General features: G+C 40.0%; 1 protein-coding gene across 6 annotated transcripts in view; it reads left to right on the top strand.

Moving 5' to 3' along the window:
- RASGRP2 (RAS guanyl releasing protein 2) overlaps positions 1 to 27498 on the top strand; it is a 135629-nt gene that overhangs the window by 44605 nt on the left and 63526 nt on the right. For 4 of the 6 annotated variants that reach the window (XM_072117824.1, XM_072117823.1, XM_072117825.1 and 1 more), the window contains exons 2-6: positions 3186 to 3331; positions 16739 to 16841; positions 19367 to 19417; positions 19495 to 19626; positions 23503 to 23653. In XM_072117824.1, coding sequence (XP_071973925.1) covers positions 3186 to 3331; positions 16739 to 16841; positions 19367 to 19417; positions 19495 to 19626; positions 23503 to 23653 — 583 coding nt within the window. Of the gene's footprint in view, positions 1 to 3177; positions 3332 to 16738; positions 16842 to 19366; positions 19418 to 19494; positions 19627 to 23502; positions 23654 to 27498 lie in introns of all 6 variants that reach the window. The other 2 variants (XM_072117828.1, XM_072117826.1) reach the window with 1 other exon arrangement.

Genomic DNA, 27498 nt, shown 5'->3' with positions numbered 1-27498 from the left:
CCCGATATCCTGCATCTGTCTGCCCCGCTCAGGTCTGCCAGTGTTCACCATCTTCTTCCCAGTGCATGTAAGTGCATTGGTTGCGACACAATTTTAATCTTGAATTCCGCGCTCAGTCTGAATCAGTCCGACGGCCCACCCCCTGATTTATGTTGCATGAAAGCCGGCGCCGCTGCGCCAAAATCCGATTTCGTGCGACTCAATCCCTTCTAGATACCTGTTCCAGTGGCGCAAATTCCGAATACCATGAACAGTCCGAATGGAATCCGTAGCACAGACCCTTAGTAAATAAGCCCCACTGTGTGTTCACTGAACTGTGACCAGGTGCCATAGACCTCAATGGGTGGCATGATCTGGCTGCAAATTGTGTGGACAGATCATGGCCCCCATCGCAGTTGTGTGAATGAGGCCTTATTGAGTATCTTTTTCTTAATGATATGAAATATAAAGTAAAGACTTATTTTTCTTAGAAATTCTTTGTTGTGGTCATAGTGATCTCCCATGATTGTCTTATATTGCTGGTTATTATGGTTCTATTTCCCAGAGCTGACAGCTGAGATGACAACATACAATTTACACCAGCTACTTCTTGCCAGTGTAGTTTTACAGTAGAAATTATTCTCACAGATCCTCAGTGCTATTAGAATTCCGTTTATTATTTAGTATTAAGTCGGTTTGTTTAGCCGTAGGAATGTGAATGGTTGAAACGCTAAAGTGGTACTTAGAAGCTTTCTAATATTCTGCAATGTATTATTAAAAGGTTTATCTGCTAAGGAACCATAATGACAAATGGCTCAGAACAAGTTAAATAAATATTAGAAACAATACTCAGTAAAATCCCCTACTGTTCACGTTCTGACATTGATGGTCCCAGAGGAGCAGTTATCATTAAATGGATTGTTCAATACTCCCTTCATCACCCGGGGCTCTAAATGGTAAAATTAAAAAAAATACCTACCTTGTTCCAGTTTCAGCAATACGCTAGTGACCTACCTCTGAACCTAGGCCTAACAAGCTATAACTAATAATGGTCCTGGGTTGATGGAACAGGGAGGCAATGATGATAAATATGGAAAGTCCAGAAACATACTTGTAGACACATGGCTCAAACTCACAGTTCTTTATTTCAGTACAGGGACAGTAGCAACAATATCGTAGGTAGTGAAATATCTGGTAGCAGGCAGGGCTGAAGTAGGGCCAGCAATATGTAGGCTGTAAATGAGGCCTGGATAACGCCCTCATGGTGTAGCTGACTAAATATTCCTCTGAATCTGGAGCTGGACAGAACTGTTGCCCGTTTGCAGTGAAGGTCTGAAGGGTGTCTTTTATCTATCTTCCAGACTTAAATATTCCACAACTAATCTTAAAGAGAACATACCACCACATATCTACCTATAAAGGTAGATCGAGTGGTAGGTGGATCTATAGGAAGTGAGGATTAACCCTTTTAAGGGCTAATCCTCACGTCCAAAGATAAGCAGCAATGGATTAACCAACTCAAGGATGTGTATCCTATGGTTCACTGTAATTTGAGAATATCTACCAGCATGGCAGTGAACATTTAAGACCCATAACCTTTATTTCACTTAACTTAAAATATCACCCATCCATAAGTGATAAAACCAAAAACAGCCCAGTTTATAAATACACATTCGGACACCTATAACCAAAGGTATCCTATATCTATGATATAAACACACGGGTAAAACACGTGACAAGTAAGCAAGGAACTAGCAGGACATAAATTATTCAGTCTATGCAATGGCAATAACACAGATACAATAGTCTTGAATTTAACATACGAGACATACATCTTATATCACAATACATAGCAATCTTTGAAACCTCAGCAGAATATTTTGATCTTCCAAAGTCTTCTTACTTGTTAGCACTTTCCTCAAGAGGAAGGAAAAATCTATTCAAAACAGGGGGTAGGAAAGCTATTTCCACACAAACACGTTTATAGTGCCCTGTTAATTATGCAATTATGTTGTCATTGTATATTAATTATGTGGAATAAGGATACAGCTACTTTTGTTTATTGTTAGAGAATGTGTAAGAGAATGTACTATTTGTTTGCTCCTGTAAATTATTCCACAATCTTGTTAGCAATGTTAAGCATACTGTACGAGATTGTGCTGCTACTGCTGCCTATAAATAATGTACCAAGACACAGGAAATTAGTATGATATGCAAGATGAAAAAGTGATAAAAGAGGCCATAGGTAATATGTTAAAGTAGGTTAAAATCCACAATTATTTGTTTTAGAACCGAAATTGTCACTAATAATGTTAATAATATTTACAATATTATTTTGTAAACCGTTGACATTAAAATGCTTATTCTTGGGATGACCTTAAGACACTTGGTGATAAATGTATTTGGAAGATATATGAAGTTAATATTTCTTATTTCTGTTTTGTCCTATTAAAGGGAACCTGTTCCATTAATAAACCTAATGACGGGTTCCCATAGCACTATTCTAACTACTGCCCACAATGTAATTAGTTAAAAAAATTGGAATCTTAAGCCAATCCAGCACACTGTCTGAAGGAGCAGTGAGTTATTCATTCGAATCATATGAATAACACATGCCCCTTGTATCTCACAGCTCCTTCTGTCAGGGTGCTAGGTAGGCTTACAATGTTCATTTTCTGGGTATAGGAAGTATGCATTTTGTATCTGTAAATTGTGTGGACAATAGTAAGCATAGTGGGGATCTGTCAATAGGTTTATTAGTAAAAGGTTCCCTTTAGGTGAGTGAAATGTGGGTAAAAAACTAATAAAAAAACTTGGAGTAATGGAAAACACTATTGCTAATTATAACAAATTATCATTAAAAAATATTAATGTTCTAAGAAGCCTCATGGGAAAATTTGTGTAGGCTTTCAGTTGCCAGAGGAAGTAAGCTACAAAAACAAGAAGATACATCAGACAGCTCACAACTGAGAGAAGAAGAGGTTGCCCAAAATTTGGGAGGGGTAGTTTTATTGTACAGCATGTTTGTACTTCACCTTTTTGAAGAAGAAATAACAGATTCTCTTACAGAGGATTTTACAGAATACTTCACCAAGGATACTTGGAGCTCATTCATTTCTACATTATACACCTTATTGTGTATTTTGGTTTAAAATAAAGTCTGAATTTTAAAGTAAAAATAACACATTTTTTTTTCAGTCTCATAGATTTGATCATTCTCCTTACAAATCTCTCAGACGTTCACCTTCCAGCATATTTCCTGCGGTCAATGAAACAACAGAAATGGATAACTTGGATCTTGAAAAAGGCCATACGATTGATGAAATGATAAATTTATGCATTCAAAACTTCGGTAAGAACATGAACATGTCCATATGTGATTTCCAGAAAGGCATTTATTGTTGTTATTATTTTTTTTTATTCATTATAGCAAAAAATAAAAATTTAGCTTTAACCAGTGTAATATGTGGGTTTTTCCTTCTACCTGCTCTAACTAAGAGTCGTTCCTTGAAAATGCAAACTTGGAGAAAGGCTTATTTAATTAAAAAGGTATAATAGATGACAAAATACAGAAAAGGTTGTAATACAAAATAAAAAGCCTCCTCAATGTCCTATTCTGGGATTTACAGATACACACAGTATCTGGCTACAAACTGAAGACTACATGACTAACAGCCAGAATCACAAGCTATAAATGCTTCTACAGTTTCATTCACATGAATGCTGCAAAGTTCTCCTCCTGACCGTAAGGCTGCCGTCACATGATTGTTCTTTGACACCGTTTCCAAATGGAATCAAAGCACATGGGGGTGGGCCACGTCTGATTGCATATGCGTTTGTATGTAGACACTTTAGATCACCAAGCAGTCCCTGGTGACTTGTATTGTTTAAATGTATGCCAACAGGGGCTAGTTACCGAGCGCACACATTCCCATAGAAACGCATATGCAATCGGCCATGGCCCGCCCTGTGCTCTTTGATTCCAATCTCTGCTATATTAAAGAGAACCTGTCGTCAGGAGGCCTTTTTATGGCTCCCCCATGTCCCCATTATAGTTTATAGTAAAACTGGCTTTTTCTGTATGAAGAGATGTGTACCTAGTCCCGTGGGAGTATTGATATGTATACGCCAAAAAACTGGAATCATTTGCCCCTGTGATGCCCTGCACCACATTTATTCAAGGGTGTAGACCATTTTTAGGCAGTTTTTGGAATCATCTGAAAAAGTAAATGGAGCAAGCCGCACCATTAAATAGCCTATGCACCAGAAAATTCAGTCTGTGTGCCAGAAATTTCAATATTATGGTGCAGCAAACTAGACCAACTAAGCATGCGGTCACATGGTGTGCTTTTTGTGCGTTTTTAAACACATGCATTTTGGCATGTTATCATAGCTAACATATTCAAACTACCCAAACACAGCTGAAAACACACCGTGTGACCGCACCATAAAAGGAGGTGCGAAGTATGACTCATCAGTCTCATACTGCACCAGATTAATCATAATCATGATTAATCTTGCGCAACAGAGAACTGTTTAGTTGTACTCTGCACTGCCTTAAAGACTGACACATTAACTCCTTTCTGCTCGCCCGCTGACTTTAGACGTCAGCGGGTGCAGGTCCGGAGTCTCTGCTGCTCCCGCGCTAATCACTGGAGCAGGTCCCGGTCTCCGGGTGTCAGAGGCACCCGGAGACCCTAGGGAGAAGGGAGATGCGGTTCGTTACCGCTTCTCCATTCTCCGCTCCTCCGTGCATCGCGCTGAATGAGTGCGATGCATAGAGGAGCTGATCGGAGCGGCCGCCGGCTCCATAGACTCGGCGGTCACGTGACTGCCGGGTCTAAAGGGGTTAATCAGAGCTGCTGGGTTTAATTAGACCCAGTACAGCTCTGATCACCTGTCCCCAGTGACAGGTGGGCATTTACCCTGTAACTGAGGCTCTTATCAGAGGCTCTGCATCCGATATATTGCACGCTGAGCACAGTGACATAACGCTCAGCGTCCGATATCGGATGCGAGCACTACTTGCATGGCATGGCAGCAGGTATTGTGGAGGAGCAGGCGTGGCGTGGAGGAGCAGGCGTGGCGGAGTAGGCGTTCTGTGGGTTGCTCTTTCCTAAAACGGGGTCACTACACGGGGGTTTCTATTGTACTGGTACCTCAGGGGCACCCCAACACCAGTCTAGTGAAACGGGTGCTCCAAAAGCTAGATTTTGCTTGTCCCTTCTCTGGCCTGCTGTGTCCCCAGCATGTAGACTATTGCTACACATGGGGCATTGCCATACCCGAAGTAACCCACTGAATGATTTTTGGGGTGTTTATCCACAGTGGGATGAGTTGGGCTGAATACATTTCTTCCTACTTTGGCACATTTGAGAAAACAATGCAATTTTTACACTGCCCCCATCATTTTGTATTACATTTGACCCAGCATCTCAGGGGTGAAATGTTCATACAACCCTAGATAAATTCTTTGAAGGGTGCCCTTTCCTAAAATGGGGTGACTACTTGGGGGTTTCTATTGTACTGGTACACCCCAACACCAGTCTAGTGACAAGGGTGCTCCAAAAGCAAAATTTCGCTCCTTCCCTTCTCTGCCCTGCCGTGTGCCCAGCCTGTCACGGGCCCTCCGAACATGACATGGCACTCTAAATCCAAATGTGTAACAACGGAGCTGCAAAAGCAAAATTTCGCTCCTTCCCTTCTCAGCCCTGCTTTGTGCCCAGCCTATCAATTATTGACACATATGTGGCATTGCCGTACTCGGGACAACCTGCAGAATGATTTTTGGGGTGTTTGTCTAAAGTGGCATGGATTGGGCACAATATATTAGGCACTGAAATGACATTTTTGAGATAAAAATGCATCTTTTACTCTGCACAATTTACTTTGCATTAGATTTTGGCCAGCATTTTGGGGGTGAAAATTATCACCACCCCCCCCCAACCCCAAATAAATACTTTGAGGGGTTTAGTTTCCTAAATGGTGTCATCTTTGGGAGTTTTCTATTATACTGTTATTTCAGGGGCTCTTCAAGTACACTGTGCCACCACAAAACATTTGCAGTCAAATTGGGCTTCCAAAAACCCAATGGTACAAACTCTGTTCTGGACATCACTGTACGACTAAAGAGCAGTAGACATCCACATGTCCTGGTATTGCTGTACTCGGAAGAAGCAGGGCAAAAATTTTGCTAAATGAAAATAATCTTATTCAAAAATTGAAATTTCAAAATTTTCATTCCATTTTTGTTTGCTTCCAGAGAAAGATTTAAAGGGTTAACAGACTTCTCAAATGCTGAATTGAATAGTTTGAGATGTTGGGTTCATAAAATGGTGTTACTTGTGGGGGTATATAGCACATACACCTTTGTAGGGCACTTCCAAACTGAATTGTTCACTAAAAATTTAGCATTTTTCAAATCTCTTGAAAATCTGAGAAGTTGCTACTAAAACTTGAAACCTTCTCAGATCCGTAAAAAAAAATGGAAATGTAAAACAAATTATGGAAATAAAAATAAGACCAATGGCAAAAGGTTTTTTTAAAAAAAAAAAATTGTGGTATGGCTTTTTGTCTAAAAAGTATAACATTTGAAATTTAAAATTTTTTATTTTTTATCAAATTTTTCCTAAATTATTGAATTTTTACCCCCAAAAAAGAAACTGATCACCGAAATGATAATGCTAACATAAACTACAATATCTCACGAGAAAACAATCTCAAAATCACAAGGATATCTTAGTGTTGAAAAGTTATTACCACAGGAAGAGAAACTGGTCAAATATTAAGAAAAAGGTCTGAGCATTAACTTAAAAACCAGCTGCGTCATTAAGGAGTTAAAAACAGGCTGCATCATTAAGGAGTTAAGACCCCTTGCCACGAGCGAGTGCAGTCTGTGAAATTCGCTCTGTATGCTAAAGGGATCTCCCGACCTAAATCTCTGTTTACTGGAATGAACTCAGCATGTCCGTTCATTCCAGTGATTAGAGGTTCGGGTCAGTAGATCTCTTCAGTGCACAGAGCGATTTCCACTTACTGCACTCGCCCGTGGTCAACAGCTCTTAGGCGGCGGTCACACATGGCATTTGTCTTGCGTTTTTAAAAGCAAAGCAAACCCTGTGGGTGGGCCTCAGTCTGATCAGATATGTATTTCCATGGAAGTGAATGTGATCATTAAGTAGCGCAGGTCACCGATCGCATGCAACTCTATGGAACAGCATATGCGAGGCCCGCCCACTGGGGTTTGCCTTAAATATCTAAATGGAAGGCAAACACCATGTGTGAACACAGTCTTATACATCTTATACAGTCTGGCCTGGGGTCTGCATTAAGATGGGAATCGTTGAGAGTATGTAAAAGTTTGGGGCAGTGGCATAACTCCGTCTATCTTTTCTCCGCCTTCTCGCCTATGTTTCGCCCGTCCCTCTCGCTTGTGTCCCACCTGTCCATCTCGCCTTTTTCCTACCCGCCCAGTCCGTAGGCTGGCCGCCCGATGTGTGGGCCACCCGTCAGCCTTGTCTGTTCTGTGGCCCACTGGTCTGTCTTGTATGTAGATGCTGTATTTGTGTCTATATGAATAAGCAGTATGTGTGTATATGATGTGTTTATTTTGTATGTGTATATATGGCGAGTATATATTGTATGTCTAAGTATATGATGCATATATAAATGTGTGCACATGAGTGTAAACGTATGTATGTGTGTAAGGTCTCATTCACACGAATGTAAAGGGGAGCGATATGCAACTGCACCATTTGCCACATATTGGTCCCCAGTGACATCTATGGTGCCTGGTCGCTGTGCAGGGAGCACACTTTGTCTCACCCCACCATTGACTGTACATGGCAAAATATAGGACGTGTTCTATATTTCGCCAGCCATTCGCTTCTCTATGGAGAGGAGTGCTCACCCCTCCTCCTCCTCTCCAACACGCGGTTGTAGCCCGTGTGAATGGACTACGTGCAATTGGAATCACTAATGTGCAGATTGAGCTAGATAAATAAAGACCGGAGTGTGGTCCTCATTAATCTGTCGGACTCTGTACGCGCAAAAATGTGAATAAATTTAGTGCACCCGGTTTTTTTTTGGTGCACACAGTTTATCGGGCTTGTGCCACAATTAGGTCAGATTTGCCAATATAAATGGGGTGGCCGGAGCGAATGTGCACTGGTAAGCTCATTTAGGTGCATGGCATTGTTTTACAGGGCACATAGGGGCAGATTTATCAAGCAGTCTGAAAGTCAGAATATTTCCAGTTGCCCATGGCAACCAATCACAGCTCAGCTTTCATTTCACCAGTGCTCATGAATATTTTAAAGGGGAGCTGTGATTGGTTGCCATGGGCAATTGGAAATATTCTGACTTTCAGACTGCTTGATAAATCTGCCCCATAGTGTTGCCGGTACACAATACCGGCAGAAACGCTACAAAATACATATGCAAGCAGTATGTACAATGTATTTATGTACTCCAGAAACACATTAATAAATCTGGGACAATGTGTGAGTATATAAATGAGTGTATGGATGTGTGTGATAGTATAAACGTGTGTGAAAAAATATGTATAGAATTAAAAAAAAAAAAAAAAGAAGGGGGGGCCATGCAAAAATCTGCTATGGGACCCAGCCCCTCCTAGTTACTCCCCTGGTTTGGGGTATCTGTGATATATATTAGTTTAGTGTATCTGCCCAGAGGGATGAATTTATTTATAGCGGTTTGTCATGGTGTGTGTGTGTTTGTTTTAGGTAGTTGCACAAACCTACTTCTATCCTAGTTGTGGACCATGATTTGCAGACAATATTGAAGCCTTAAGAGCTGAATATACTACTGGACATCAAGTGCTTAACTCGCTTGTAAATGTAATGTGGGTAGGGGAAGAGGAGCATCTCTATTTCGGTTACCGCCTTGTGTTCCTTTTCTAGAATTTTAGGACAGTGTCATGATGGGATCCATCAGAAGTGAAGTAGAGGAGAATGAGTTGATATGATATTATTAGTCCCTTCATTAAGTTTATTTACTGTAACTCCCCATAGCCTGCAGTGAAATTGTTCTGCTTAGTTGGAGAAGATTTTCTTGTAAACTGTCGTTCTGCTGCACCAGAATAGTAGAGAGCGCCATGGACATATTTTGCTAGTAATGCAATTATTTAGCTAAAAGTGATTTGTTTTTAGGTTGTGATGTGGGCTAGGATATGTGCTTACTCAATTGACTGACAGTCAGTGCTGAAGTCGCTTGGGATCTTTTCCATGTATTTATTTTTTGCACTTTTAAATTTGTATTCAAGAGGTTTTGCATGCGAGTAATTGTTGTTAATGAATTTTTGAATACAAACCATACATGCCCACACACCATTTTTTCTCCCCCCAGCGTCCAAATCAACATGTGCCCTGATATTAGGAATTAAAGGGGTATTCCCACGAAGACAAATTTCTTATAAATACTCAGCATAAGAAAATAACACATTCTCTAATAATGCAGTGTTTTGCAGATATACCGTATATATTCGTGTATATAAATCGTCCCCTCGGCTTATACACGAGTCATACATAAGTCATACAGTGATAAAAAATATTTTAAAAATAATAAACTTATATACTCACCCTCCGGTGGCCCCGACCTGCAGCGCTGCTCCCCCGATGTTCGTGCGGGTCCTCTTCTGGCTTCCGCGCCTGTCTTTTGTCTTCTCTAACTTTGTGCTGGGTGCCGCCATGTTTTTCTTCCAGGTGGCGCCTAGTATGACGTCAGCAGCGGCGTGTCATACTAGGCACCATCCGGGGAGAACAATGGCGTGGCCCAGCACGAAGTTAGAGAAGAAAGAAGACGGGCACCGAAGCCAGAAGAGGACCCGCGCGGACATCGGGGGAGCAGCGCTGCAGGTCGGGGCCACCAGAGGGTGAGTATATAAGTTTATTATTTTCTTTTAATGCTGGGCTGGCTGTATATTACTGGGGGCAGTGCTGTATACTACTGGGGGCAGTGCTGTATACTACTGGGGGCAGTGCTGTATACTACTGGGGGCAGGCTGTATACATACTGGGGGGGTCTGTGACCAATGCATTTCCCTCGGCTTATACTCGAGTCGATAAGTTTTCCCAGTTTTTGATGGTAAAATTAGGGGTCTCGGCTAATACTCAAGTTTATATGGTAAGTCCAACCTTTCTCTATCAGTCCTGATAGAGACAATTTCAGTTTCCCCTAGACACGACCCTGTAACTTCTCTTGGGTCAGGCAGCCATCTTGGATAAGATTGTGGAGCTGAGTTTCTGTCTCTGCTGTGTGGCTGTAGCCCCTCCCCCTGCACAGAGATCATAGACACTGACTGACTCACAGCCTATCAGCACTTGTGAGCAGAGAGAGGCTGCAAACAACAAGCTACAAGGAGATAAGTGATCGGGGGAAGGGGAATACAGGCAGGCACATATTTGTGAGATATAGCAGAGCTGTGTGTCTAATAAGCATCTAATGGATCTCATGATCTGTGAGATGTAGTAAAGCTGTGTGTGCAAAAGGCATCTCATCATCTCTGATGTCTCATTTCTCTGTCTATGTGTCAGTGTGTTAGTACAATGTCAGAAACTAGATACACTTTGTACCCTGATAATCTAACCACATTGTCACCCCAGAGAACTAGATGGATAAATCAGTAGTAATGTGTCTGTTTTGTGACACCCTGCTCTCACCCTGGGATTTTGCACAGAGCAGCATAGAGAGTGATAGGAGCTAAAATAGCAATAATACTGAGTAAAATTGTAAAGTAAGGGGTTAAAATGATCTTTATTGTGTTAACATCACTAGGGGATTGAGATGTGGGAATTTTCTTCCGTGGGAAAACCCCTTTAAGTGCTACTCTTTATGCTTAATCTTGTACTGTTGATAGAAGTAATTTAATAAAGAACTTCAAACCTGCTCTTATAACCCATCAATTTCAGAGAGCCAATATCAATCCCTAACTGCTACACCTGGCTGGCCCAGCCTCTGTGCGCTCTGCAGCTGAACTCCCCCTCTGCCCTGAGGCCTTATTTTTCCTGCCCAACAGCACCACCGGTGCCCATACTTTTTTTTTTTTTTTTTTACAGTTCCTCCCTTTTCTGTAGCCCTGCCTAATACTTCTGCTTTTACTGTTGTCAGTCTATATAAGAAGGGGGCTACGGAAAAGGGGACATTAAAGGGGTATTCTCGCTTGGGCATTCACATTCAGTTTGATAAATCTGCCATATATAAACATTTCTTCAATTAGATGTTATTAAAAAAAATGTTCCTGTGTGAAGATAATTTCTCATAAATGTAGTCATTTTGTCCATTAGAAACGAGATAGCTTCCTCGGATACGGCCACCTCTGCTGGAGTGATTGCACAAATAAACAAAAAGTTTTTGTATATGAAATGTCCGGGAGTTACTGCATGTCCCACAGCCGTCCTGATGGTAATGAACGCTGAAGCCAGGTGCTCAGGCAGGACTCTATAGCGCAAGTCTGGCCAATGCTGCCAGAGTGTGGGGTGGTCATATCCGAGGAAGCTATACTGTTTCTAAGGGACCATATGACTACATTTATGAGAAATTATCTTCACACAGGAACATTTTTTTTAATAACATCCAATTGAAGAAATGTTTATATATGGAAGATTAGTGAAACTGAATGTGAATGCCCAGATGAGAATACCCCTTTAAGGCTCTGTTCACACTACGGTTGTAATTTCCGTCACTAGTATCTGTCTAGAAAAGTAAAAAAATGAAATTCAACGCATCAGTTTTAAATCCCATTTAAATCCATGCAAATTTTTGTGTTATCCATTGTCATCAGTTGTACAGTGATCCGTTTTGGATCAGTTTTTTTTACGGAAAAAAAGACAGAGCTTGCAGTACTTTTTCTGTTTGAAAAAAAAAAACTGATCCAAAACTGATGATGCCAAACAGACCACAACGCATGACATTAAGTTTTTTTTTAAACTGAAGTCAATGGGACAGATAGTGTCAGTTTTTTACATTTTTTTTTTTTAGATGAAGATAATAGACAGATATACAAAGAAATAATAAATAAATAGAAAAAGAGATGATGGATAGATTATATATAAATGTGAGGTAGGCATGAAAGATAGGTAGGCATATAGAAATAAGAGATCAATAGGTAGGTAGATCGAAAAGCTAGCCAGAGAGATAGAGATGAGATAGATAGATAGATAGATAAGCAAGATCGATAGGTAGGTAAAAATTAGACACCAATTGATGGCTACAGGGAAAGACAGATGGATAGATATGCAAATTATAGAAGCTATAGATCAATGTATTGAAAGTGAAAGTAAAGTGTCATTAAAAGAACTGATCCTTCAAAAAAACTGATACTGTCTATAACTGAAAAACATGTGTCGTTGTTTTTAACCAAGAAACGTAAGGGTATCAGTTAAATGGACACTGTCATCGGTCAGTTTATCTATCTTTATTTATCATTTATCCTTTTTTTTTTTTTTAACGGAGATAAAGAATGGATATGCAGACGTTAGTGTGAACTTAGCCTAATACTCCTTTTCCTATAACCTCCCCCCCGCCCCCCCCCCACACCTGTAATGTCCACAGGCCTTTTCACTATGAAAAAAAAAATTTCATATAGCAAATACTTGCATATAATCCAAGACTTATATAACCATGTCCATAATGTCTAATAAAATGTCCAACAGCAGCTGCACCTCATTAATGAAATGTCCACAGCAGAGCCACACTTTACAGAATTGTCCACGGAAGAGCCCTCCTTTACAGAAATGTCCACAGCAGAGCCTCCTTTTAAAGCAATGTCCACAGAAGAGCCCTCCTTTACAGAAATGTCCACAGCAGAGCCTCCTTTTAAAGCAATGTCCACAGAAGAGCCCTCCTTTATAGAAATGTCCACAGAAGAGCCCTCCTGTATAGAAATGTCCACAGAAGAGCCCTCCTTTATAGAAATGTCCACAGAAGAGCCCTCCTTTATAGAAATGTCCACAGAAGAGCCCTCCTTTATAGAAATGTCCACAGAAGAGCCCTCCTTTATAGAAATATCCACAGAAGAGCCCTCCTTTATAGAAATGTCCACAGAAGAGCCCTCCTTTATAGAAATGTCCACAGAAGAGCCCTCCTTTATAGAAATGTCCACAGAAGAGCCCTCCTTTATAGAAATGTCCACAGAAGAGCCCTCCTTTATAGAAATGTCCACAGAAGAGCCCTCCTTTATAGAAATGTCCACAGAAGAGCCCTCCTTTATAGAAATGTCCACAGAAGAGCCCTCCTTTATAGAAATGTCCACAGAAGAGCCCTCCTTTATAGAAATGTCCACAGAAGAGCCCTCCTTTATAGAAATGTCCACAGAAGAGCCCTCCTTTACAGAAATCTCCCTTCTTTAACCGGTTCGCGACCGCCCGCCGTGTATTCACGGCGGCGGTCGCGTTCCGATGCATGGAGAGGGCTCGCGGGCCGAGCCCTCTCCATAGCCGGTAAGTCTCTGCTGCATATTGCAGCAAAGGCTTACCGGTAACACCCGCGATCGGTGCCGGCACCGATCGCGGGTGTTTTCTTGCTGATCGCCGCCGGCAAAGCATGGGCGCCGCCATCTTTCCGAGGATCGCCGCTCCCCGTGACGTCATCGGGGAGCGGCGATCCGTCACCATGGTAGCTTCGGGTCTCACGAAGACCCGAAGCTACTTCGGGTTAACCCATTCATTACCATGTGCTATCAGCACATTGTAATGTATGAGGAGTAAAATCCCCATATACTGCCATACTGTAGTATGGCAGTATATGGTAGGATCGATCAGACAACCTATGGTTAAAGTACCCTAGGGAGTCTGAAAAATAGTAAAAATAAAAATTAAAAAAAAGTTGAAAAAAAAAATTATAATAAAAAACCCTAAAAATTCAAATCACCCCCCTTTCCCAAAACTGATATAAATATAAATAAACAGTAAAAATCATAAACACATTAGGTATCGCCGCATCTGAAAATGCCTGATCTATCAAAATATAATAACGGTTTTTCACTGCGTTTAACCCCGTAACGGAAAATCGTGTCCAAAGTCAAAACTGGCACTTTTTTGCCATTTAAAAAAAAATAAAAAATTCTATAAAAAGTGATCAAAAGGTCGTACAGTCCTAAAAATAATATCATTGAAAACATCATCAAAAGTCGCAAAAAATTACACCACCCTCAACTCCATACAACGAAGTATGGAAAAGTTATAAGCACAAGAAGACGGCAAAATAAAAAAAAAATTTTTGTTCATGAGGTTTTAATTTTTGTAAATGTATGAAAACATTATAAAACCTATACAAATTTGGTATCCCTGTAATCGTACTGACCCAAAGAATAAATTAGATGCGTCATTTGTGGCGTGAAGTGAAAGCCATAATATCCAAGCCCACAAGAATACGACACAAATGCGTTTTTTCACCATTTTCACTGCATTTGGAATTTTTTTCCCGCTTCCCAGTACATGGCATGGAATATTCAATGCGATCACTATAAAGTGCAATTTGTTATGCAAAAAACGTGTAAAAATAAAAAAGTTATAGATTTTTGAAGGTGGGGAGTGAAAAATGGAAATGAAAAAACGGGAAAGGGCCCGGTCCTTAACCGGTTAATGAAATGTCCCCAGCAGAGATCTCCCCCATTTATGAGTGGTAGGAGCTAAAACAGCTATAAAACTGTGTAAGGCTGCATTTACATGAACGTAAGAGGGGCATGTATACGACCACTAGCTTGCCCATAGACAGCAATGGCCGCATGAAGCAACATATGTGAGGCACCGTACCATCTTTCCCTGTGTGCACATCCATACGCCATGCAACTCTATGGAGAGGGGAGGGTCACCCCTAATCCTCACCAGCGTGCTGGAAAAATGGATACATTCGTGTGAATTCAGCCTAAATTGTAAAGTAAGGGGGTTAAAAATGATCTTTAATGTGTAAACATCACTTGCGGATTGAAATTTTTTTTCATAGGCAGACCCCTTTTAAAAAATTTTTTTTGCAATGTGTTGTAATGGATGTACAATGTTTCTTGAGCTAAGAAAATACAAACCACCGATAAAAAGAATTTAAAAACAAAAACATATACACATATCAATTTCATTTTGCCCAACTAAACAAGTAGTATAATTAACTTGGTAAAAATATTCTGTGGGCTGATGTCAATGTCAGGGCTGTGTGTCTGTGGACCCTCTGGACCACCGCGGGAGATGGTACTAGCCGACACCTGGGACCAGAGTCTAAGTGGCACCTGTCCTTCAGAAGAGCCCGCTGCAAAGCAGGCTTCGGGGTACCATAAGGTAGTTCCACAGATGCGACTAGCCTGTGGTGGCAGCCAAGGTAGTAATGCAGGAGACAGTCTGTACCTGGGGAGACAGCCGGAGAACTCGCGTCAGGAAGCACAGAAGCTGGCACATGGATCAGGAACACAGGTTACACAGGAACATAGGAGACATAGGAAAGCAGGAGGGCTTTCTCTAGAGGGAAATGGCTTGAAGATCCGTCGGGGAATGATGGGAGCGGTCGAATTAAATGCAGCCCCGGAAGTGGCCAGCGCCAATCACCTGTGCACTGGCCCTTTAAATCATGATGCACCGCCAGGCGCGCGGCCTAGGGATCGCGGGAGCATGGAGAGGTGAGTCGCCGGGGCAGCGGAGAGGAGCATGGTGCACCCGCGATCCGCGATATGGATCACGGTCAAAAATGACATAGGAGCCATGGGAATCTTTTATTTTTTTTTTTTTTTATTATTTTCTCTGTAATATGTGTTTTATTAGGGCTTGTATTTTTTCGTGTTACATATGAATACGGCATTTACCAAAGAGCTATGGCAATATTTTTTTCATTTTTTTATCAGATTATTTGTGTTAGTTAATTTGTGTATTCCATAATGAAATACATTTTAGTATTGGAAATATTTACTTGCTGATAATTTGGAGGTGAGAGGAACAGAAACATCAATTTGTCCATAGTTTTTTTTTTTTTTTTTTTTGGCATCAGTACCACTGCCCTGATTTTGAGTTCTTTCTGGTCACAACAATCTTAGCACCTCTGTGGCAGTGTGGAGTAACTTTCTTCTTGGTGCTGATAGAGTTGCATTACCCATGTGATCTATGTGTAAGATGTATAGTAGTAGATATGGAGCCATCATGAGATGTGAAGGGGTTATAGGGTATATGTGCTTTGTCAGTAGAGTTTTAATGAAATAGCATGAATGGAAGTTCATGTCCACATCCTATTTGAAGCCTCTATTGCAAATTTAATAGATTTTGATGAAAAAATTAGCACTGCATGCTGGACTACCTTTTCATAAAGATGTCAAACATCTTGGTGAATTGTGAACTGCTGGTGGATATTATACGTGTGATCCATATAGCTCTAATTTTTCAGTTGGACTTTCTAAATAAATGTGGTGCGCAGTGGTAACATCACTTTAGGTGTATATTGCAGCCACGACACAAAACTGATGCAAACACTTTGCAGATGTATTTATGTGCAAACTACAGCAAAACATTGTTGCAGCCAGTTTAATTGTTGTGGCCCATTGTGTTATTTTAAGAGGCTTATTACTAACGGCAGGAGATATTCAGGACCAGAAGGGTTAGTGAACACCTCCCCAATAAGCACGAGAAGGACTATATCACTATTAACATCATGCAATTTCTAATAGATTGCAGAATAAAGCATTTTGTGGGAGTTCTTATTTTAATGGTTCAAACTGACTGTTCACAGGGCCTTCAGTAATCTAATAATATTGTCTGCTTTCTTTTAGACACAGATGGAAATCCTAAGGATCGAGAACTGGTTCAAATGTTTCTCATGATGCACCCTTGGTACATCCCATCTGGGGATCTTGCCAAGAAGCTCTTTGCTCTATATCCTTTCAAAATATTAGATATCTTGCTTATTGCTGTAAATTGTCTATAAATGTAAACCTGTTTACTTTGAGTAGCAGCCAGTGGTGATACTAACAGAGGGAACTTAATCTGGGCCCAATCAGCAAATTGACCCACTCATGTGCCTACCACTACAAACGGGAGGGCTGTTCCTCTGGGCTCTATTCAAGTACAATAATTTATTTAGGAGCTACAGTAGCTGATACCTGTCAGTGCCCATTAGTAGCTTCTGCTTCAGTAGAATGAGTATTTTTTCTGTCCCTCTCCTTTTACCCCCATGCTTCTATCCCAAATCACAGAGCATGCTACAAAGCATGCCCCTTATGACCTACAGAGAACCTTTCCGCAATAGTTTTACTTTCTGCTCACCAGACTGTAGCAGTGAATATGTCTGAGATGTACACAATCCTTCCAGGTTCTTTACCACTGTTTCATCTCTGGTTGTATAAACTGTTGTCAGGACCCTGAGCAGATTGGCACTTAGAGGAAGAGAGGACTTGGGAATGGTAAGTACTTGTAGTTTTCACCCCTTCCTGTGTCCTCTCCTGCTCTGAGCAACGCTCTGCGTTCCGATGCCGACAAAGCACCAGAACACACAGTAGAGTGGTGCCTGGAGCACAGTAGAACCTGCAATGTGGTTTAGAGTGAGAGAAGAGGATGCCAGAAAAGGTGAGTATTTAGCTATTTATTTTTCTGCTCTCGGCCTCTCCAGCTTTATCTGGAGGTCTCAAGTATTTGACTTCTCTGGGGTCTCCTGTATTTGCGCCTGAACCGATGATCTCCATCATTTGCTAGATCTGGGGATCTATTGTTTAAACCGTTTGCTCTGGGTATCTCAAGATCTAGACATCCTTTTATCAATCAAGAGAGGAATTCCATCTCGCGCACGACTGCTTCTACCAATACTTGGTATATCTGGAGGATTGAGTAACTATTGGTATCAGTAGAATGTTATACCAGGCTAGCTTCACCCCTGTGCACCAGGGCTAGAGGCATATGTTAATAAATTGAAGAACATCATAAGATTAGAAAAAGTGTTTATTGTAAACGGAAAGCAAATGAAAAATTTGAGCGAATCTGGGGACCATGGCTGGGCTGGACATCTGAGGCATCATCCCTTCTCAGCCTTCATGTAAGATGCTGTTATTGCAATGATTGAGCAACTTTGTACTAGCTGCTTTCATCTATGTATATGTTCTAGCTGTGTATTCAAGTCATATTGAAATCCTGTTATGATAATGCAACTATGCAACTGCACCGGAATTTTACGAGTAAGGGTATTTGATTCAAAAAAATATTTATTATTTTGTCTGTATTATTATTTTTTTCCTGCTCTGGGGTTTATATTGTTGATTATTGCCTTGTCTTGGATCTTCATTAGTTATTGTCTGAATGCAGTATTTGGTTTCTGGAGTCTTCTCACATTAATGGGGGATGCCCGAGCTGTAGCTATCCTTTGTACAGTTGTTTAATCACCAATTATATTATATATTACCAATATAAATGTGAATATTTCTCTACAATAAATAACTTTAAAGGGAACCTTTCATCAGAAATTGGCCTAATAAACTACTACCAGTCGGTTGTCTAGCAGCTTTACACGTTACAGATCATGTTTCTTTCATAGCCCAGCATGGTTCCATCACCCAGAAAATCAGCTTTGAAGTGAGATGTGAATTGGTTGCATGTAGGTGGAGAGCTTAACAGTGAAGTCAAGCTCTCCCTGCATCTGAACACCTCTTCCCGTGACTTACATCATGCACCAGACTACAGAAGATGTGGTTAGTGATGTCTCTGGGTGCAGGGCCATCAATTAAAGTGAAGGGTTGTTCTGAGGCAGGTAAAGCTTGAATTCAGTGTTAAACTAACTGCCTTCTTGACTTTATACCAAAAATTTAGACTTCAAAGTTGATTCTCTGGATGATGCCACCACGCTGGGCCATGAAAGAAATATGACCTGGAAGGTGTTTAGTTGCTTCACAACATACTGGTAGTGGTTTATTTAAAGATGTCTACTTTTGAGCCTAATTGTACATATAATAAATAATACTGACCCCTCTTAAAAACAATTGTAAAATTATCTTAATTATCTCAAATAAGAAACACAATAAGAAGACATTCAGCCCTGTAATATCTAAAGGTTGATCCAGAGAAAGGCAATGGCAGATGGTTTACTGAATCAACTGTTAGTTTAACCTTAAAGGAGAGGAATATTCTATTTTGAGGTCACAGTTGACATTCTGGTCCCCTGGATCTGTCCGTCTTTTATGTTTATATCTTATGACCTATTGATATTTTTTCCCTACAACAAAGACATTTAATTCTATTTCATGTGTTGCCTTATATATTTCTGGTGTTCTATATATATTTTATAAAAAAATGTCTTTTATAACATATGCTCCTAATATAACATGGACAGTATGTGAAGTGTTACATTGCACACATTTTTCCTTTCATACAAGTGCGTAAGTGCAAAATATATTTTCCTTGACCAATTTCTCTACTTCTGAGGCTGGTGATAATACAGAAAAAGAACGAATCTGTCACCTTGTCAGGTAGGTCCACATTTACTGCTATTAGTTAATTAAATCAGTTGCTCATATAACACAATATTCATCTCTTGTATCTGCAGGTTCTGGATAGCGGAATACCCAGCCGAGTTTGACTTAAATCCAGAACTAGGAGAACAGATTCGAGACCTGAAGAGGGCACTGGAAAACAAAGGAAACCGCAGGGAGAGCAGTCTCATAGACATTGAGAGTGTGTATGTAATGGTTGTTCTGGGCTTGGAGAGAAGTGAAGGGAAAGTGTAAAAATCACACTTGTACTGGTTGCTACAATAAATCCAAGTTCTTCAAACTTCATATCTAAAACCTCCTCAACAGGCTGAGTGCCAAGTTTATTTCTGTTAAAGTGGAAAGGTCATTCTTTCTGCCTGTTGTGAAAATGTCTGGGCTCTAGATTAGGAAAATGAGCTCATATCATTTAAAAGTATTCTTAAAAATGGATGGGAAAGGGTTGACTGGAGCTAAAAATATGGGTTCTGCAGAATAATTCTCAAGCACAGAAGTGATGATTTTTTCCACACAACAATGTGCTAGCACAGATATTTAAGGAAATATAATTTATATTCATTGTGGTCTGGGTAATATTTAAAGATATTACAAAGTGGAAGGTATTACAGAAGGTGACCAATACATTAAGGTTGTGTTCACTCTTCCCTAAAGTGGATGTTGAGGTTTAAAGAGTTTGAATGGTACCTTGTTGTAAATCTTCTTTATTATTTTATAATGCAATAGATTGGGTCAGACAATCGGCTCATCTAATAGATTACAATCTATTAAAAAAGGTAAAGCGTTTTCCTTAGATATAAAAGTTTTGTCCAAAATCGGCAACTGTAATAAAAGAACAAAAACACCAATACTTATTCTCTTATGTTAGGGAGAATTCTGAATCTATAGTTTCTGTTGTTTTCCTTTTTCTTTTTTTTTATGAGCGTTTTATTTTTTTTAACAACCAAAAAGATTTACATACATTTACATAGATATGTTTTTGTGGCAAAGATTTCCAAAATATCTGTGATGGACAATTTACAGATTAGTAGAATAAGGTGACATAATATTCTGCTATTTAACTATATTGTTAGATCTTTTAATCCGTACAATTTCAGATGAGTATATGCAAATCCAGTAATTAAGTAACTAAAATACGGCCTAGGGGAATCTCCCCAGTTGTAACAGTTGAGAGCAAACAAAACATCAAAAAAAGAAAAAGGATAACAAAGGTAACAAGAGGCCTTGAGCGGATTTTTATTCAAAAGTAGTTCCAGGTATTTATTAAGAAAAGTATGTGATTTTTGACCACATGTTCCATAGTGAGAAAAAGGAGCTGTATTTGTTTTGTATAGATTTTCATAGGCATACAGTCATGGTCAAAAGTTTTGAGAATGATACAAATGTTAATTTTTACAAAGTCTACTGCATCAGGTATTATAATGGCAATTTGCATATATTCCAGAATGCTATAAGAGTGATCAGCTTAACAATGAATTGCAAAGTCAATATTTGCCTAGAAAATGAACTTTCTTCCCCAAAACACATTTCAACTTCATTGCAGGCCTGCCTTAAAAGGAGCAGCTAACATCGTTTCAATGATTGCTCCATTAACACAGGTGTGGGTGTTGATGAGGACAGGTCTGGAGATCAATCTGTCATGATTGAGTAAGAATCACACTTTAAAAGGAGGCTGGTGCTTGGCATCATTGTTTCTCTTCTGTTTACCATGGTTATCTCTAAAGAAACACGTGTAGTCATCATAGCACTTCACAAAACTGGCCTAACAGGGAAGAGTATTGCAGCTAGAAATATTGCACCTCAGTCAACAATCTATCACATCATCAAGGAATTCAAGGAGAGAGGTTCCATTGTTGCCAAAAAGGCTCCTGGGTGCCCAAGAAGGACCAGCAAGCACCTGAACCGTCTCTTAATAGTGTTTAAGCTTCGGGATCGGGCTACCAGCATTGCAGAGCTTGCTCAGGAATGGCAGCAGGCAGGTGTGAGTGCATCTGCACGCACTGTGAGGCGGAGACTCTTGGAGCAAGGCCTGGTGTCAAGGAGGGCAGCAAAGAAGCTGCTTCCCTCCAGATAAAACATTAGGGACAGACTGATATTCTGCAAAAGATACAGAGAGTGGACTGCTGAGGACTGGGGTAAAGTCATTTTCTCTGATGAATCATCTGGAAAACAGCTTGTTCGGAGAAGACAAGCTGAGCGATACCACCAGTTTTGTCTCATGCCAACGGTAAAGCACCCTGCAACCATTCATGTGTGGGGTTGCTTCTCAGCCAAGTGAATCGTTTCTCTCACAGTCTTGCCTAAAATCACATCCATGAATAAAGAATGGTACCAGATTGTCCTAAAAGTGCAACTTCTCCCAACCGTCCAAGAGCAGTTTGGTGATCTGGAAACTCCCCAAATCTTAATACCATTGAGAACTTGTGGTCAATCATCAAGAGACGGGTGGACAAACAAAACCCAACAAATTGTGACAAAATGCAAGCATTGATTGTGCAAGAATGGACTGCTATCAGTCAGGATTTGGTCCAGAAGTTGATTGAGAGCTGCCAGGGAGAATTGCAGAGGTCCTGATATAGAAGGGTCAACACTGCAAATATTGACTTGCTGCATTAACTCATTTTGTCAATAAAAGCTACAGATCATGTGAAAATATAATATTTATGTTGTTCTCAAAACTTATGGCCATGACTGTATGTTCTGTTGATGTGTGCTATCACTTCCCCTAGACTGGGGCTTCTAGTGTCCTTCCAGAGTGTAGTGATTGCTAATTTTGTAGCCATTAAAATGTGAGATGTTATGTTTTGGACCTTAAGAGGGAGATCATTAAGATCTATCAGGAGTAAGGCGGTGGTTGTTGTAAAAGGAACATTTACATTGATGTTAGTTTTGAGATCTATTGATCCTACTTGGGTGGTCTTGAACTGCAGCAGCCCTCCTGAGAGTAGATACCCTAATTAGCATATTTAAGGTCAAACCTTATGGCACTGGAAGAGGCCTGGAGAAAAAAATCCAATTGCATCAGAATGAGTGAAGCAACCTTTTAATATGTAAGCCCCACTATTCCCGAGCACTCTAGTCCTGCCTGCTGCTTGTTTCAACATCCAATATAATAATGTACATTGGGTTCTACTGCCAGGATTGTTTGAGTGAACAAAACCTTCAGGTGCCGCATTAAACATTTTAACGAAGAAAAACCAAAAATCTTAATTTTATTCACCCCTCCTTCCGTAGAATACAGATTTGTGGTTACTGGCCCCTTTCACCCTCTACATCTCCAGTCACGTCCCTTCAGTACTCTTTGCTGTGCTTTTACTTAGATGAAGCTGATCACTTGGCACATTCTTGCTGCAGCCAAGCAAAGAAAGACCCGATTAGGGGTAAATCATATAGGTATTGTTTTATTTTCCAAATTTTGGGAAATCTGGGTATTCATGATTCAGATGTGTTATACGAAGTCAAAACCAATAAGAGAATGTAAAAACTATAAAATGCACTTCTCTTTCCTTTTCCTTTTTAATTCAATTTTGGCTTTTGCTTGATAAAAAATGCACCAAACTAACATCCATGTAAAAAAAAAAAACAGCCAAGTTTGGAAGGAAAAGCTTCACCTTTGGTTGAGTTACATCAGATCAGCTATAAAATCATAATTTTTCTCAGTTCATTTAGATTTAAGCAGTACACATTAGTTCTGCTCCTTTATACTTTTATCATAGTATTTATTAGAAGCTTTTCACTGGAACTAGAATTCAACAAAATTACCTTTTGTGCTTTCTCAGAATATTTTCTTATGAGACTTGAAAAGAACATCTACTGTCTCTAAAGTTTTTTTTTTATCATTATTCTTGGGTGACTTAGTCATAACTTACTATGGATGTCCTATAATTTATGCAGATTCTTTTGTGTTCTGCTGCAAATAAGAAAATATTATAACAGGATATGAAATTTCCTTTCTGGGAAAGAATACATTTGATATAGTGTTACAATTTTTTGTGCATATGTATATGGTTCTTAAGGTTATTGAAATGGTTATTGTGTGTAAATTAACATGTCATAATGTGTTACAGTCCATCTTATGGCTGGAAGAGGCAAGTAACTCAGCGTGGACAAGGAGGTGGCAGAATAAGGAAAACATCTCTGTTATTTGATCACCTGGATCCAGCAGAACTGGCAGAACATTTAACGCATCTAGAATTTCACTCATTTTCCAAGATCCTGGTGAGATTGCTTTTCGTCACTTCACATCTGTTTATCTATAGTTGTAGTAGCCAGTCTTGTTGATTTATCAGAAACTATGATAATGTTTAAAATAATGGAGAGGTATCCACATATCAAACTTGAGTTTGTTGATTCAAGAAAACTCCATTAGTTATAGACATCTGCAGAGTTGCTTAAATGTAGACAGTTTGTTAAATATACAAATATGCAATAACTCTGTACTACCGTATACACTCAAATATAAGCTGAATTTTTCAGCACAATTTTTGTGCTGAAAAAGCACCACATGGCTTATACTCAGGTATATAAAACAAATAAACTCTGTACTCACCTTTCCAATGCCCCACTGCAGATTCTCTACTTGATCTTTTCCCATTGGCAGTGCCAGGTCCAAGCACGCTAGCGGCACACAGACTATGACGTTGGCAATCGGCTGAACCTCATAGTCTGTGGTCCACAGTGCGCATGGACCTGTCACTGCTGGCGGGACTGGATCAAGTCGTCGTGCACCTGCGGGGATGGAGCCGGGGGTGGGGGGGTTGGAAAGATGAGTACAGAGTTAATTTGTTTTAAATACCTAGTATAAGCCGAGTGGTGCTGCTTTTTCAGAGTTTATTATGAGTACAGAGTTTATTATTTTTATGTGCTGGGCTGGCTTTATACAGGGAATTGGCTGGCTTTATACAGGGAATTCGCTGGCTTTATACAGAGAACTGGCTCGCTATATACGGGGGACTAGCTGGCTATATACAGGGGACTGGCTGGATATGTATTATGGGACCGGCTGGCTATATCTTATGGGATTTGCTGGCTATATACAGGGTACTGGCTGTCTGTCTACAGGGGACTGGCTATATACTATGGGACTGGCTGGCTATATACTATGGGACTGGCTGGCTATATAAAGGAGACTGGTTGGCGATACAAAGACGGAAGATTGGCTTATATTGGGGTCAGCTTATGCTCGAGTATATATGGTAATGTATATGAGCTTAACATAAAAAACTTTAATTCAGATGGTTTTTCCACATAACAAGTAATGCCAATAGCCCTGTATAAGGCATTTTACTTTATATCATTGCCTCGAACCAGGATATCCAATATTTTGAGCTGGGGTCCAAAAATACTGTTTATAATTTGAATGCAAGCAGTACCAATTGACAAACCACTGTTATTTTACCTGGGTTAGCGCATTTACATATATGTCATGAGTGGTGGGTTGAAATCTCCCATAATAATCTTTATTTATATAGCGGCATCCTATTCCATAGCACTTTACAAATCATAAAGGACATATACAAATATAAAATTACATTACAGAGTTCAAACCGTCATATGGAACAATAGGAATTATGGCCCTGCTCGCAAGAGCTTACAGTCTATGAGGATATATGTAAACCTTTGTCAAAGCTATCTTGTTTTGTAAAGTGGGAGAAAAAAAACTAGAAGATAGTGTTTTTGGTTTTGTGCCAGTAGTGTGTGGATGAATGGAGGATCACAAGTTACACTGTAATCTTGTAAAGTTGATTGCGCCTTGTGGCATATAACAAAGATTGGATGCAAATATTTAAAATTATTGTAGAAAAATGCTGTCCTTAGCTGTGTAAATAAGAATCCTGCCTTCCAGATGCTGCAACCTCCCTGGTTTAAAGTGTTACGGTCATTCTGAGCAGAAAAAACTAAAATACATAATTCTGCTCCAGGTGTCCCTGGGAATCATTCCTCAAAGTATTTTGCCTCTCGGTCCCTATATAGTACCTTTTTTGGCCCATAGCAACCAGGGTTTCCAGCTCTCAAAAAACTACAATCAGCAAGATGGAGGGGCGGAGCCTGCCTCCTGTCACCTCATCACAAGCGCCTACTGCTGACCAATTACATTCTATCTATCTATCTATCTATCTATCTATCTATCTATCTATCTATCTATCAGTCTATTATATATATATATATATATATATATATATATATATATATATATATACACCTATCTATCTAAGTAATACTCCAGCACAGCACATGACAGGACAGCATCAAGACTCCTGCCACTTCCTTGTGTGAGGTGATGGGAGGAGGGGGGTGCTGCAGTTTCTGTCTGTGTGGATTATGTGTTTATACACAAGTGCAGGGAAAGCTGAGGAGAAATAAGTTTAGTTGTTTGGTCACTACATTAGTGAGGGTTCCTGGCAGCACATGACTGAGGGCTGGGGCAGTGAGACATGAGGTAATCAGCTGATTGGAGGGAGAGAGATGGGGGCGTGTCTCCTGTTCCGTAGTCTCAGCTTCTTCCTGAAGAAGGAATGTCCATGGTAACAGACATTTGTGAGATTACTGACATCTAGGGGAAGTCTGCAGAATACAAGAGAATGGAGGAAGATTCGGGTAACTAATCCAATTGCAAAAGAGCTTAAAATTACCTGCCCTACAACATATCAAAAGTTTTTTGAAATGACGGTCACACTTTAAGGTATAGATTACCATCCCAAAAATAGTGTAAATATGAATGAAAATGACATTTTCAGGCGTTTGGACGCGTCTTCCGGATAAAAAAATACACTTGTTTGAGGGACTTGCTGATTATTTTTTGTAAAAAAAATTTTTGTGGTACAGAAGACAACGTGTTGACATCCAAAGACTGTTGTATAAACTTTTGATGAACGTGCTGCCAGCGTGGAAATCCATAACCTTGATGGCAAGTTAGCTAATAATAAATATAATTGAAGAACAAAATATAGCCTCACTATGTTTAAAGGGAACCTGTGACCTGAAATTTCAATTTTAGCTAATGACAGGTCCCAATAATCTCTTAATTTAATCGTTTCAGTACTTTATTAACATATGTTAGACGTTACCTGACTTTCTGTCAGCACCGTTCATTGAGTCACTGGGAACAGGAGGTGTAGGTGGTCGCATCTCCAATGGCGCTGTCTCCTCAATTCATCCTCCCATCCTCCTTACTTGTCACCCTCCCTCTTCCTCTACCCTGCTTACTCCCTCTGACCATGTCAGCTGGAGAAGGCAGCAGAATAGAGGAGTATATAAATCTACTTTTATAAGTACTTGAAGGGGTTTTCCCACAAAATAATGTTAGGCCCTATCCACAGGATTGGGCCTAACTTGCGGATGGGTGGGGGTCTCCATGATGAGACCCACACAGATCATGAAGGGGTTGAAGGGGTTTTCCCACAAAATAATGTTAGGCCCTATCCACAGGATTGGGCCTAACTTGCGGATGGGTGGGGGTCTCCATGATGAGACCCACACAGATCATGAAACGAGGCATCCGTTATGGTCCCAGTTACCTCAGTCGGACCCCTCATCGCTCCCCGAGAGTAATGGAGCAGCCGGCCGTGCATGACCGTTATGCTCCATTCATCTCCATGGAGCTAACGGAGATTATTCTCCATTACTCTCTGGGAGCAATAAGGGGTCTGACTGTGGTAACTTGTGTTTGTGATCTGTGGGGGTCTCATCACTGACCTGTCACCAGCTAAAAATTTACATTCTTGTTGACAGATTCCCTTTAGGGGACAAGGAAGCAGAAGTCTGTTACTATGTAGTTCACCATATGTACAATTGAAAATGTAGCCTTGATGTGTCATTGTTTTTACAAGATAAAAAATGTAGAAAAATCTCCACACTGGACAGCAATTTTAATAGTCGATTAATAACTAGAAATTCTAAAATATTAACACTGTTCAGTAATATATCAGTAAAAAGTAATACTGATAAAAAATTGATTTAAAACTTGAAATTTTTTTTATTATATGTTTTTTGCTATATCTTTAGTTATATGAATTGAAAGTTTTATTGGCAGTTTTTAGTATAGTACAATTATTCACCATTAC

The sequence above is a fragment of the Engystomops pustulosus genome, chromosome 7 (genome assembly GCF_040894005.1).
Source record: "Engystomops pustulosus chromosome 7, aEngPut4.maternal, whole genome shotgun sequence".
In the NCBI taxonomy this organism is placed as follows: Eukaryota; Metazoa; Chordata; class Amphibia; order Anura; family Leptodactylidae; genus Engystomops; species Engystomops pustulosus.
This window is presented reverse-complemented; position numbering and strand designations above follow the sequence as displayed.